Here is a 14,550-nt window from a genome sequence, read left to right as displayed (position 1 = left end):
GATGAAACCGCTGTGATTTTTCCCAGCATTTAACTGAATGGTTAAACAAACATATCTAAAGGACTCTTGTTAAGTGATTACAATCATATTCCATTCCTTATGAAATCTGTATAGCCTCTGATAACGTTTCTTTAGCACTTGATATTATTAGAACTTCAATTTTACAGCAGGATGATAAACCAAAAGAAACTAAATATAATATTTAAGGGGCAGCTCAAGGCTGCACTCACTTTTCACTTTTAGGAATAAATTGAGGCAGTGTTTGTATCCCAGGTGTGTTGAACTCCATTATCAAAAGCTGCTGTGCTTCCAACAGATAACATTTCACTGTTCCACCACACTGACTGCAGAAGGGTCACTTACCAGAAGCCATTAATATACATCGCTGCAGTTTGCACAAAGATTAATCTTTCATTTTTAATAAAAGATGGGGGGAAAAAACAAGCGACCTCACAAAAGCTTTGGCCTGCTGCTCTCCTACAGGGCTGTGCTTTTCAAGTGAAAACCACTGGCTATATCCTCCTGCCCATCCTCTCGTTCTGACACAATGTTAACAAAAGTAGATTAAGAGATTTTAAAGCTAACAGAAGCAATGGTAAAAAAAGACAACATACAACAAATCGCAGACGTCTATTAGCTTCCAACCATAACACTGGTATTTCACACTAAGTCCTCTAAAAAGCAGATCTCTTTAAGATGTGGAATGCCACTCCTGTGCTCCAGAAATTGTTTTTTTTTCTATTTGCTATGCTTTTCTTGCAAAACAAAGGAGCCACTACCATGCGCACTTATCTTGACGGTGGGGCTGATGGAAAAAACAAGTCTACAAAACAAGTGTCCCAAAGTGTAAACACGGGCAGTTAATGCTGGCTGAGGTTAAAGTCCTGGATAACTGTTTACGTACCAAGAAAACTCGGGATGTGTGACAAAGACACAAATAGCAAAACTGAAGCAGCTCAACTTCCTGCAGAACGAGCACAACATGTGAAGCTCTTCATCTGTCTGGAGTCAAGGACAAAACTCTTCATTGGTAACACAGCAAGAGGTGCTATTTTGTCCTAACTGCCCATAACTTATGCTCAAGCACACGGTACTAAATCAGCCTGAGTTGAGAGAAACAAGCAGCCACTTGGCAATGCCTACCCCAAACCAAACAGCAGCTTATTTGGCTCCATCTAATAAACAAAGCAAGAGTCATGTTTGCTCTTCAAGTAAACTATAGAAGAGGTGAAGGATACTTTCCCTCTTTTGTGTTCCAAAATGAAAAAAAGGAATGTGAGGCTCCAGGAGTTACTTTAAAATTACTTACACTACGAAAACTACTTAAGACTTACGTATGCACAAAGCTAGTCACAGCTGCTCTATTGCAAGTATTTTTAAAATGAGAATTATTTTCCTGTTATTACTGCTTTTATATGAGAGGCTGAGTAATTAAGGTAATCCAATTGTTTCTTCTGTTCCAAAACTTCATCCATTATTGGTTTGCCTGAAAGTGAATTACCAGAAATACACCTCGAAACTCAAAAAGCAGAAATGAAAGTTTGTTAGTGCTCCTAACAAAGGATTTTACAAAGTATTTAGCAGCTGGTAAAAAGAATGGCACTGATGTCTTTAAAAACCTCTTGGCAGCTGCTTAATCTTGCATAATGCAGCATGTCAGCATAAAACTAATGTCTGCCAGATGTACATGAACGACTTATGATGTGTGTTTATATATGTTTTAGAAGTTTAAATGTCAGTCATCCTTAAGTAGAATGCTTTCTGTAGTGTCACCTCCTAGGAGACCCAACCAAATTTTTCTTCCATTTCTCTCACTAATTTCCACCTACTTTCAGCAATGCAGTGATCCCACAGCAGCAGAAATGCCTCACAGATGCTTGATTCCAGCTATATACATTTTTATTAGAAGACTGAGAAAAATTTGATTCCCAAGAATCTCAACAAAACAAAAAAATCACAGCGTAATCACAACCGTGCCTTCATCCAGCAACACTTATGCCCATGCAATCAAGACAACCTCATTAGCAGAGAGTGCACTAATAGAGTTTTACCATGAACAGTGGTTCCAGATGACTACAAATTTCAGTTCTGCCTTCCTCAGACTTTGTTGTTTGAGTTCATACAAATCTGATGCTCAGCACAGCTGAAGATGGTATCTTACCTGTTACTGGAAAAGGTCAGTTAGGAGTTGCATGTTAAACATGATCTTTGGCCTTTTCCTTCTGCCCTGCTTGTTTGTATCCAGATGAAGTGCAACAGTAATGACTTTATGAAAACAACCATTAAGTCAGTTCATCTTAAAAAAATACAGAAGTGCCCTTCCTTCAATCTGTAGTGCAACACACCATAACATTCCAGCAGACCACTGTTCAGTTAGAACTCATGCACAATGCCTGGCAATTTTAAGTCATGACATTAATAAACCATGCTTAAATAAAAAAGCTTCTGGGATTATTCACATCACTGATATCAAAACACATTTATTAAAATAAGTTACTTTAAGAATTTAAAATAGCTTCCAAAAGAATACAACAATTTAAACGATAACATTTGTATAAATGATTTTCCTTCTAGATCATAAAATTAGCATGCACATTCAAGCCTACTTTCATATTAAAACAGCTGCAACTGTGAAGAAGTTGGTTGAGTCGACCTTGACAAAGAATTGAGAGATGGGCCTTTTGGAGTTAAAACAATGTAAGATACAAGAAAACAGTACATAGCCCTGCCTAACACTCAAGTCAACCAAGCAGCCAAAGCAGTATTTTTCTTCTGAATATAACATGGGGAAAAAAAAGTCTTTAGGTAAAACAAAATGGATTTTCGTAAGTACCGAGGAGTACCTCGTATAACTTTTAATATAATCTTTGCCTGGGGGATATGCACACAACTTTCAGAAGAACTGTAAGGCGTGCTAATTCTTAAGCAGTACAAAATGCATGAGCACCAAAGGTCCTCACCACCCAGAAACAGCGACTGGATCAGCTCATCATACAGTGATACTGCAGGTAAGCCCAGCTTTGTACAGCAGTCTAAGTTATTGCTGTACTTCTAAAATCAACAGTTTATCCCAAAAAGGAAAGAAAAAAAATGCATCCATCTAATCCTTGAACAGACCAATCAGAACTGGTGACTGAAGAGACTTCAGGCAGGAAGAAGAAAAGCCTAGAATTACCTTAAACTTTGTCCTCTTCTCTTTTTCAGATGGCTGATTGGTATTTAATTTCTCCATTTAAAATATCTAAAGAAGTCACCCCACTGTGGGATGCTATTACAGCATTTCCATCTCGAGATAAGTGAGACACAACTCTTTTTATAATATCTAAAACCTCAGTGGAATTCCTCAAACCATCAGCTGTGAATAAACAATGGCATCAATTAAGCACATCTTGAAACAACAGAATAGCATAGGGAGCAAGAGAAACCAAAAACGGCTGAGACATCTCCATCAGGCAAGAAATCCGAAATGCAAGCAAGTTTTCTGTGATGAGAAATATAGCATGATGTACACAAAATGTTATGATTCAGACAGTCATACAGACAGAACTTAACACCCGGGAAAGAAATTCATTTATACAGACAGCAAAACTCCACCCATGTAGAGAGAAAGGAACCAGGAATTTGAGAGTAGTATCATAGTGCTAGCTCAAAGAACTAACTTGTACACAAACCACCATAACTGGTTTTAAATATACCAGCCAAGGGCTCTCGTTGCACTCATACAGTAAAGCACACTTGCTGATCTATCGAGTTTTCGCATCTGTAGCTCAATGTTCTTCACTCGATTAAAGATGTAAGACTAATGTACCTCTATATTTGTGCATACTATCATTCTTGGATTAGATGTGTTTTGCTAAAATGGTTTACATTTACAGAACACTATCATCTGATGCTATCATCTAAGTAGGACTGCAAGATTAAAAATGGACAGTTCATTAAAAAAATCATTTCTAAGCACATTAGCAGCTGAAAGGATTTGCAAAATGATGCTATATCAAAGTAAGTGCCTCTCAGAGTTCAAATGCCTCTCTGAAAAAAAAAAGAGGAAAAAAAAAACAACAAAACACCACGTATTTCCTACCACATATTTACATTAAAACCTTTCCCTCCAATACCTTAATTTAGGAACGTAAGTTCAGAGGGGCTGGCAAATACAAGTTCATGCACTGTTCTCTTAAACCCTTCACAAAGAAACATCTAAGGTCAGAGAGGATATTTGATTTCAACAAAAGTAACATATCTGCTATTCAAGAAGGACACAGAGAACTACTGATAAGAGACAGTACAGTATGGAGCTATTAGCTGCCCAAAATTCTTTATACAGTATCGGAAGTATAATCCATTGCCTAAGGTAAGGTAATATACATTAAAAGAATGTTGGTGCAAAAGTGCTTTTACAGCATTTAATAAATTAAAAACTCCCCACCAGCGAATCTTAAGGAGCCAGGTTGTTAAAGTGGTGTGTTTCTATGCATGCAAATTGTTGTGAATGTCTTATCTACACCCTGTGTACACAAACACAACAAACAATTTAAACTTGTACTTCAGGTATTGATAAGCAGTGGAGTCTATGCAGCTACCCACCTTCAGATTCTTTAATATACAGAAAGTCTGGTCTGCACAGAGGTACAGGCCAAACTTTGTACAGAACATAAATTATTCGGAATTAAAACAGCTTTTCTTATAAGAAGAAACTAATAAGAAAATCCATCTTCCCTCCTCTTCCTCCTCGTCGATTCATTCAGCATGATGAGATCTTCACAGAGTAGAATGACCAGGAGAAATTAATATCTCCACCTGAACTGCTCCATAAAGCATGCATCAAAGAATGATTGCTTTAAGAGTAGAATTTGCTGTTACTGACTTTCTTCTCCCTTAATCTTTCAGGGAAAAGAAGGGAAAAAAAAAAAAAAAGAAAAAAAAAAAGAAAGAGTTAAGTCTCCTAGATATTTCTCAGAGGGAAATGGTTTACTACGTTCATTTTACTTAGACATAAATGGTGAGTAATGTATCAGCAACAAGGATTGTACATTTTTTTCCTGCAATAAATGGGAATAAACCAGTGATTCATACTGTTCAGCGCACACACACACACAAAGGTAAAATATATATAAATATATTTAAAGAAAAGCCTTCCTCCCATTTCATCACCTCAGAAAGGCCCAAAGATCTACTCAATACTTCCACGTGGTCACTTGGTAGAGGAAGCCTGTCTTCCTGCTACCCAACTCAAAGGTGGCAGCAAATGAGACATACCCTTCCCTCAGCTTTGGATACCACGCTGACACTTAACTGACAAGTGTGTGGTCTTAAAATTGTTCTTATATTTAATACACCACCAGGGACATAACTCCAACAATGGAGGAGAGGTGGTTGGTTTATTTGGCTATATAGAATGTATTTCAAAGCTTTTCTCCGAGAAAGCAGGAGAAAAGAACATGAACTCACAGGATTACACTGTGATTACCGAAAGCAGGATTTCACTGAGCAGACATTTCACTGAGTCTGCTGGCCTCTAGTGGCTTGCAGCCCTGCCTCACTTCAGATTTGCTCACCCTATTCTGACTTCTCATAGAGGCTTGTTTTAATAAATCTGAGATTTTCTTAACATTAAGCCCTACTTAGATGGAGCTGCTTTGGAAAGAACAATGATTATCAACCCACCTCCGGTTACATGTTTCTTGACACATCTGTAGCTTGTGTTCATTCACATTGAATTCTCTTAATAATGCATCTCTGTTAGGATTCCTTAAATTCATATGGGTATCGTAAAGGAATAGCTGGTTATTAAGCTCCTCCTGGCGCTTCCGAAGTTGCCGACATGAAGAATAAAGCTCTTCTTCATATTCCTTCAAAAGAATATTGGAAATCAATGTAATAATACAGGTAACCAGTGAGTGGTAATCAGGATTCCTAATAAGGAAGGACAGATCCTTTGTTTCTAAGGAGCTATGGCCATTTCAACTTGCAGAGGAACACACTAAGTAGTTGAGGAATACTTTACTTCCACTGTATGTGGCCCATGGTAGAATGTCTCAGAATTCTCCTCAAGTATAAATAATCAATATGATTCCTCTCACAACTTCAAATTAATTTAACACTTCAAAGTCTCTGGATACACAAGCTGTCTCTTTTCTAGTGCTACTTCTGGGAAATAGTATTGGCAGCAACAAAGTCTTAATTTTCAAATCAGCAGCAAAATGAGATACATATCCTAAAAGAAATGACATGCAATCAATAAACGTAACAAATCTAAATATTTCCAGAGATGGCGTACTAACAAGAGTGCCTTTAATAGGACTCAGTCCAGATCCAGGAAAATTGACATATTTAGTAACATGCCCATGGAGTTTCACAGTTAAAGGAACAAGATCCTTTCCTGACCTTTTTCCTCCCAAAAGATATTCCTACAGTTCCCTGGCATGGAATGAAGCAACTAAAAGCTAAAGAGATGTACACACTTTCCAATGCAGGCAAATCAGTTTTCAAGACAATAAGACATGCTTCCAAATGTATAAACCTCAGTGTAACCCAACTTCTACAGTATCAAGAAGACTGGTTAACTTGAACAAAAACTGCATGAGGCCCCACATAACAATTCACATATATGCATGCTTACATTTGCAAGATTCTCACTACTCTGTTCCTACGGAAATTTCACAGTCATTCTGATTCCCCTTTATAACAGTGTATTTCATATCCAAAAGAATGCAGATGGAGTCCTGTATATAAACAGGCCTGTTATTAAACTATACCATTTTGTGAAGGGTCATTACACAAATAAAGAAAAAAAACAAAAAAGGGCAGAAGAACAGATGGATACAGCCCCGATCATTCCTGATGCCTCCTCTGAATGATCTGGCAGAACTTCCAGAAGCTGATTAACCATGGCAAAACTTGATTTGCTGCAGATTGCCAAACAAAAGGAAATTCTTTTGCAAGTTCTCCTGCTACTGCATTACCACCCAGAAACATCAGATCTTGTGAAAACAAAGAGCTATGCTGCATCTTCCTTTGGCTCAACAAACTGCAGGTGTTTCAAGAGCGTGAAACGTGCTACCACCAAAGTACTTAGTACTGACAGACTGGGAGACATGCTGCTGCTATGAGCAACATTAAGATATACACCAGCCCCAGGCAAAGAACGATCTGAATTTCTGAAGAAGTATCAGCAATATATCTATGCATCATTCCCATGCTGAACATTAGGTAATAGTGAGTTGTTACCAGTTTTCCCAAAGGCAACAAGCCAAAAAATATATAAATATATGAGTTTATCTGGTCTCCTGGATCAGACTCATGTTCATGGAATACGAACACTTCAAATGTTATCTTCAAAGGACATGCTTCTCTTTTCTTTAAACATACACTCTTGGTCTCAGCTCCCAGCCTCCTTCTCTCAGCTACTACGGCTGCCAAATGCTGATTACACACAGCCATATTACATTATTGTGTTTATTAGGTGGCTTTGCAAAAATCTTAACAAGAATGTTTGAAAAAGGCTGCCACTTCTCCATGAAGAATGTGACTGAGAATTCAGTGATTTCCATTTCAGCGTCATAACCGCAGGGACAAATCTCTCCAGAGACATGATAACTTACTGTTAGCAGAACCCAGTGTTTTAATCATGAAAACTAACATATACCGGTGTGAACTACAGCATTAGCTGAACAGTTGTGAACAACTACAGATGAATTACACTTTTTCCTCCTCTGAATATGAAGGGTACTGGAAAGCACCCAGAAATCCTCACTTCCCAGAAGCACCGTAAAAGTTCATTACTTATTCTCTGTGCCATTGTATTTAATGAGATATAATAAAATACAGATTCATATATAGTTATAATTATTTAGTTATATATAGTTATATTAATATATAAAATAAAATATTGTTGACATATAAAGAGAGTCTAAGAATAAGCCTGCTTTAAATTATCCTATAAAGGAGCACCTCTGAAGACCAACAAATGATCTTCACACACTAAGCATTTGAATGTGTGGTTCCATGAGCAAAGGATGCACCATCATCATTTTTCCTTGAATGCGTACAAATGCTAACTGGTATCTCAAGTGGCAAAAAGCCTGGATTTCAGAGGTGAAAGCCTGAGTTTAGCAAGCTTTGCATGGCATTAGTCAGTTAACATGGGAAATACAACAACCATGCTGGTACAGCAAAAAACAGTGGAGGTAATTAGTCCTTCTTTGTGCATTATTTATTTTAAGAAATGAGTAATTTGTCTCCTCAGTGGGAGAGTAGCTCAATTTGCATTACTGGTCTTCCCCGATACCTAAAGAAGAAAAATCAGACAATACCACATCAGACACTGAAAACCTAAATCCTCGTTTCCTGGTTTCCATGAAGAACTGCTAACACATGTTGTCAGTGCACAAACAAGCGAGAGGTTCTCACCAGAACTTGCTGCATTTCACAGTGAATCAGAAGTGAGGCTAGCTCTATGTCTTCACTGTAACCATTCTTGAGAGGAACTGATCTAAAACCTGAAAGAAAAACAGAAGCAAATCATATACAAACAAGTATTAGAGTCAAGGCTATCACAGAAATGGTGCAAGCAAGCCTGAGGACTAAAAAGATCCTTCACTGCTCAAATGCTTCACTGCTGAGAGCATGCTTTCCTATGAGAATTACAGAGAAACAAAAGGCAAGCATGCTAGAACTAAGAAACAAAGGATTTCATACGCTCTTAGAAAATGAGATGCAGGGAAAAATCAGAAGAACTTACACTGAATATGTCCATGTCTAAGGCTTTTAATTTAACAAATACTCCGACACAAAAACAGAAAACAAACCTTCCCAGATTTTACTCAGAGCACATAACTCTGTTGCTGAAACGGAGTCCATAGTAAAGACAGTTAAAGACACAGGAATCATATTACTAAGGAGATAGGAATAATATCAAAACATTGATCTTGTTGCTTTCACCTGAAAAACAGCTCAAAGTAGGAGCGGAAGGAAGAACTTCAATAGAATCTCTTACTTTTAGAACAAAGAAACCTCTGGGTCTATCGGTACACAGGAACTATATTTAGCTTTCACAGAGTCATGGCACATGTTTAGTAGCATTTCTAACACTGCCTTTGTTGTGATTTTTTGCTGCTGCAATTTTTTCTATCCTATCTAAACAGAATTAAAAATGAACAAATAAATTCAGAAGGCAAGTTGAGGATTATTTTACATAATTTCACACTACACACCTAACATCATAATGAACAACAAATTGAAGGAATTCAGGTCAAAAAAATACTTCTCATTTGGCGTGTTACAGCTGCCACTGCAGAGAGCAAAATCACAGCACAATAATTTTTAACATCATTCTGACTTAGCCCCTGATCACACCTGCTATTCTTACCTGATTTGATTCCTTTGATGGGAAAAGTGGCGTGTGCTAAGAAATTGGGGTCACTGAACATATCCTCCTCGTAAACAACAAAGCGCAGAAATGCTAGATTTGGATCATAAATTTCAAATTTCACTTGCTCCGGACAGGGTGCCCAAACTGGATTAAGGCCATTGTCATCTGTAATGAAAAGGAAGCATTTACAGTGTGAAACAATAAATTCACTTCATTCCTATATGGGTATGTATCCCAGGCCTTTTTTTCTGGGCACACAAAGGCCCAAAAATCCTATTTACCATCTGTCTCATGTTGTAACCTCACTGCACACAGTTTGTATTTGTTTATTTGTGAGGGGAGATAGGAGGAAACTTGGCAGGGATAGAAATCCATGAAGAAAAGCTATTATTTGTCTTTATAGATACAAAACCTCCGTGGACCCTAATTCATTGCTCATATTCATGAGCCTCATGTTCCATATCACAGGAAAAGCATGTACAATGTCCAATGCTAATGTACAATGGCCCAATTCATTTATGGAACACTGAGTAACTTGGCACGTGCAATGCAGTGAGGAATTCTGCTGTCTAAGGTCTTGGTCACTCCTGACAAAAATTTAAAATCATAATCCTCTTCTCTGAAGTACTGAAGAGCCACAATGTACATTCTGTTCCTAATTCTGTATTTATCTTCCACTGCTGTCTAAGCTGTAGGTTTCAGTGGCTTAGATAATTAGATTCAAAGCCTCTTGTCTACCACAGGAACACTGCTGCATCCAGATATATTAAATTGTGAAAAGACAGCCAGTCAGTTTATTAAAGATTGTTCTGCCTTATCTTCTTGCACACAAAATTTCAATAATCAATTTTTGTTTGACTTCTGCTTAGATATTGTCCCATTTCAGTTGCTTACATGAAGTTCATGTACACACACACACTCCTTATCCCAGAACTGACCATGAGTAAGCTTTGATCAAAATTTTACTGCATTGCAGGTTATACAGCTTTACAACCATATCTACCCAAGCTGTCTCTGAAAGGAAGCCAGTCTTAGAACCCAACTCGAATTAAACACAGTCTGGATCTCACAGTACTAAGTCCCCATTTCAGATAGAATTCTAGCAACTGACTAACTCTGTAGGAGACACTTTCAAGACAGTGATTTAAAGAAAAACATGCAGACTGTCCAAAGTGTTGCACAGGCAAAAAACATAACACAGCTGCAGTTTCTTGTAAGCTAATGGTTCAGGTTGATTCCCTGAAAACTCAGATATTCATTCAAGTTTTGCAAATTAACCAGGAGTGGAGGTTACCAAATTACTCCCCATATAGGTTGCTGACCAATTATAGACGTTGTAAATACATCATCACCACCTACTTTAAGTGCACTCAAAGTATGCTCCCACTACACAGAAAACAGCAGATACTCACTCACAACTGTTGTCTTGAATTTGTTGTTATCATACTCAGCCCCACATATTTCTACCTCTACAAAGGGACACGCAATGCTTCTACCGAGCTTAGGGAGATGACGAGCACCTAAAACCTTCAAAAGAAACTGTGAGTTATAACCACATCCAGAGGAGACCTCACATGGAAAGGCGTCCTACAGAACTAAAAGAGAATTTCACTAAAGAAAATATACCCAAAAGAGCACGCAGAAATGCTCGCTCCCTCTCTTGAATATTGTTTACATGTATTAAGTGCACTATGTCACTAATAATAACACTCCAAATTGTCTGGGTGACTCAGTGATTTTCATTGAAAGATATGATGGCTGACATCCACTGCATACAGTATGCAGTTCCAAATCAAGCTTGTAACATTATCTTCATTCAGTCTTTATTACCTTAAAACATTCGTGCTTTATTTCACAACCCCTGTTTACCACTCCTCTAAATGTAGTAAAAAGCAATTAATATGTTTCTGCCTTCTCAAAGAGCATATTTTTAGAGGACATCGCTCTTACTGAATAACAACTGAGAACAGAAACAAGCTCATCTCACATTTGGCACCAGAAAACAACATGGTATAATTTTCAAACGATATATCCCATTTCTCCATGAAAATGAGACTGACATTCCGATTAAGTCACAGCATACCAAATAATATGATGAATGGAGAAAAAAATAATCAGCTTATTTTTTTCTGTTCTGTTTCTCTCTTTCATTATAAACATCTTTCATCCCCATACTGGAAATTTTGGAACTAGTTAGTCTGCTGCTAATCAATCTCCAATAGGATATTTCTACTAAGAAGTTACTAGGTTGGGAATGCAAGTTAGTATATTTGGAATTTTTATCATAATATAACATAAAATTATCCCAGGATTGTGTTTTTAGTTCTATAGCATGTGCTTCATTAGCATGATAAAGATATGTATTTCCTAACAGGAACCAGTGAAACTAGTTTTATTCTCAAATACTCCAACACTTAAAAACAGTATTTTGACAATCTGCTCTGCAACATAATAACTTTATTTATAGCATTATAGATATTTATGACATGTAACAAACATAATTTAGAAAAGAGATTTACCCTCACTGTCATAATCATCTGCAGTTTCCTCTTCGATTCATTTGGCATTGGGTCATATTCTTCATTTCTCATGCTTTCTGGCTGCAGAACATAGCCAGTGCGTCCATTAAGTGAAAACAAGGCATGGTTCAATTGCATGTATTTATCTAGGGAGAGAGTTAAACAGTCATAACAGAAAGATCCCCATCTGAATATTAGGAAGTACCAAATCAATGGCTCCTCTCAGCACTTGTTCCTGGTTGATACTTCCACAGAAAGAGTTGTAAAGGCAAGTTGGAAGACTCAGTTCCCTTCAGTAACTGAACCTGACAGGCCATTTTTCAGCAGTTTTAATCCTAATAAACCCATCTCCATTCACAATTAGTTTCCTGTGAGTGGGTCATAAGCTAGCTTCCCTTGCCAGGAAGTTGTGTACAGCTTTCCCTATGGATGAACAACTGTTTCATCCAACTGAGCTTTACTGCAAATATCTCTGCTTGCTTATCAAGAAGAAATCAAAGTGGAACGCACCTTTCAAAGGTAACAAATGGGCTCAGAGATAGAAAGCCCGATTTTTGTGGACCTGCTCTAAAAAGGATTCGCACATTCACAAACACAATGCGGACAAAATCCTTTTTAAAGGGAGTATTACCTGGAGTCTGAAAGTTAAGAGCCACCATTTGAGAGCCACAAAGCCAGAGGCGAAATGGGTCATAGTTTGATGAGTCAACCCTCTGTCCTTTAGGATAGACACGTGTCAGTCCCTTCAAGTTGTATTTCAGCAACTCCACTGGCTTTTGCTTTACAATACTTTCTGCCTTGGTTTCCACAAAGGAACGGATTTCTCTGAAATCAGGATTTTCTACACAAGGGAGAGAGAAAAAAAAAAGAATAGAGCTTTTATACAGGAAGAAAGAAGTTGACATTTATGCTTTATTTCTACTAACATTTTGTTTTACTCTGATTCGCTTTGTCCTTTAATGAAATAATTGGTACTGTTTTAGTGCAGACACAATAATCTGGTTGAACGTCAGGTCTGAAAGTTAAAATTGCCTGCCTGCCACATGCTTTGCAACAGGGCAGATAGTCAGTAGCCATGCTCTTATCTCATCATTGCTAATAATGCACTTCTGACCACTGCAGGACACATTTAAATGAGACATCGTTTCCTAGGTTTAAATGGGGAGAAGAAAGGGTCAGTCAAGGTTACCCAATGCTTCAAACAATGACTGTAATTATAATGTCTTAGCCACGGTGACAGCTTATTAAAAGCATTTGCAAAGAAACTTAAGGAAGGAGGGCACATATGCTGGCTTCTCTGGAATACTAAGTACATATTTCAGTGTCAGATTCTACCTGCACACTTACGTAGATCCCAGTACTCATTTATATTAGGGAACTATATATCGATGCTATAAGCTTATATATATAGTAAATGTGTAATAAAACCATTCTTGAGAGTTCTGACAAAGAAACATCAAGTGCTCAGACAGATTGTTTAATCTCAAAAAAACCCACCTGACATACAACTAGTGAACCCCCTATTTAAGTTATATTAAGATGATGTCTTTAATCAATTAGGTAAGAAATCTGGGACAGTCTCAAGAATCTCTTCTCTTTCAGAGCCTCCTTTCTAAAGGAAATTCACCAAACTCAAGAAGTTTCTAAGTCTTTACTATGATTGTATTGACTACAAAAACATGGTGTGGGAAATGAGAACAATGAGAAACTGCTTGAGCTTTCAACTTCTCATTTATGGTCTATTATTTCTTCATCTCATACCATTAATTAGTTCCACATTTGGTCCCACACTTAAATCGTAACAGGCTGAGATACGTGCCTAAAACAACTCTGATAAATCAGCATTTTTTACCCAATACTTTACAGTATGAAGAGCCACAAGCTCCCCTACTGTACAACTGAAATCATCACTGAAATTCTCCAGGTGAGGCTCAATATTCTCTAGTAGAAAAAGAATAGATTCTAGCTCCATTTCTGGAATTTCAACTGACATTGATTAGTAGAAAAGTTAAAATTCAGGTGTAATACTAAAGAAAATACCTAAATTGTCCTTGGTTTTGCTTGTTGGCTTGCAGTAGATTACCAGATCAGATAACTCAATAGCAATCAACTGGTTCTTTTCCCAGTATTTCCTCCTGTTCTCCTGTAAAGTTCAATGAAGTTTTAGATTATGGACACAGCAGGCAATACGGTACAGTAACTCCACTCTAACAAAATGACTAAGTTGACTCTTTCCTTTGTGCCCATATTCTTAATTGGTACTTAAAACACTTGCACAGATGTAATGGTTTCAATTTAGACAATGGATTAACCAAGTGCTTGGTTTTTTAAAGCTTGTGTTTCAGATTGTTTCTTTAATCAGTCCTACTCAGAAGCTTGGCAACATTTTTCTTAATTAAAAAAAAAAAAAAAGCATTTTGGTTCTACTCCATTTTTATTAGATTCCTGACTCTACACCTCACGTAAATGCAAATGTGTGCACGAAAAATGCAAAATATAGTGAAGTTTCTCTCTATTTACCATCTTAAGCAGGACATAAGTCTTGTTAGTAACTCCCCAACAGCTAAATTCAATCCCCAAGTGCATAATTCCTGTAATTTTCTATTTGCACGTGAAACCAAAAATGTTATTTATAGAAAATCATATGTAATCACGTAGGCC

General features: G+C 37.3%; 1 protein-coding gene across 2 annotated transcripts in view; it reads right to left on the bottom strand.

The window, feature by feature from the left end:
• Positions 1–1,881: 1,881 nt before the first annotated feature.
• PLCG2 (phospholipase C gamma 2) overlaps positions 1,882–14,550 on the bottom strand; it is a 51,412-nt gene continuing 38,743 nt past the window's right edge. For both annotated transcript variants that reach the window (XM_085551864.1, XM_015874162.3), the window contains exons 26-33: positions 13,930–14,032; positions 12,521–12,730; positions 11,890–12,035; positions 10,783–10,897; positions 9,368–9,535; positions 8,410–8,498; positions 5,665–5,849; positions 1,882–4,880 (exon numbers count right to left, since the gene is read on the bottom strand). In XM_085551864.1, the coding sequence (XP_085407990.1) occupies positions 4,838–4,880; positions 5,665–5,849; positions 8,410–8,498; positions 9,368–9,535; positions 10,783–10,897; positions 11,890–12,035; positions 12,521–12,730; positions 13,930–14,032 (1,059 nt within the window). In that variant the 3' untranslated portion in view covers positions 1,882–4,837. The remainder of the gene's footprint in view (positions 4,881–5,664; positions 5,850–8,409; positions 8,499–9,367; positions 9,536–10,782; positions 10,898–11,889; positions 12,036–12,520; positions 12,731–13,929; positions 14,033–14,550) is intronic.

This window comes from Coturnix japonica, chromosome 6, assembly GCF_054131305.1.
Source record: "Coturnix japonica strain WE chromosome 6, WE-NBRP24, whole genome shotgun sequence".
NCBI lineage: Eukaryota > Metazoa > Chordata > Aves > Galliformes > Phasianidae > Coturnix > Coturnix japonica.
The sequence above is the reverse complement of the archived record's forward strand: the minus strand, read 5'-3'. Positions and strand labels throughout refer to the sequence as shown.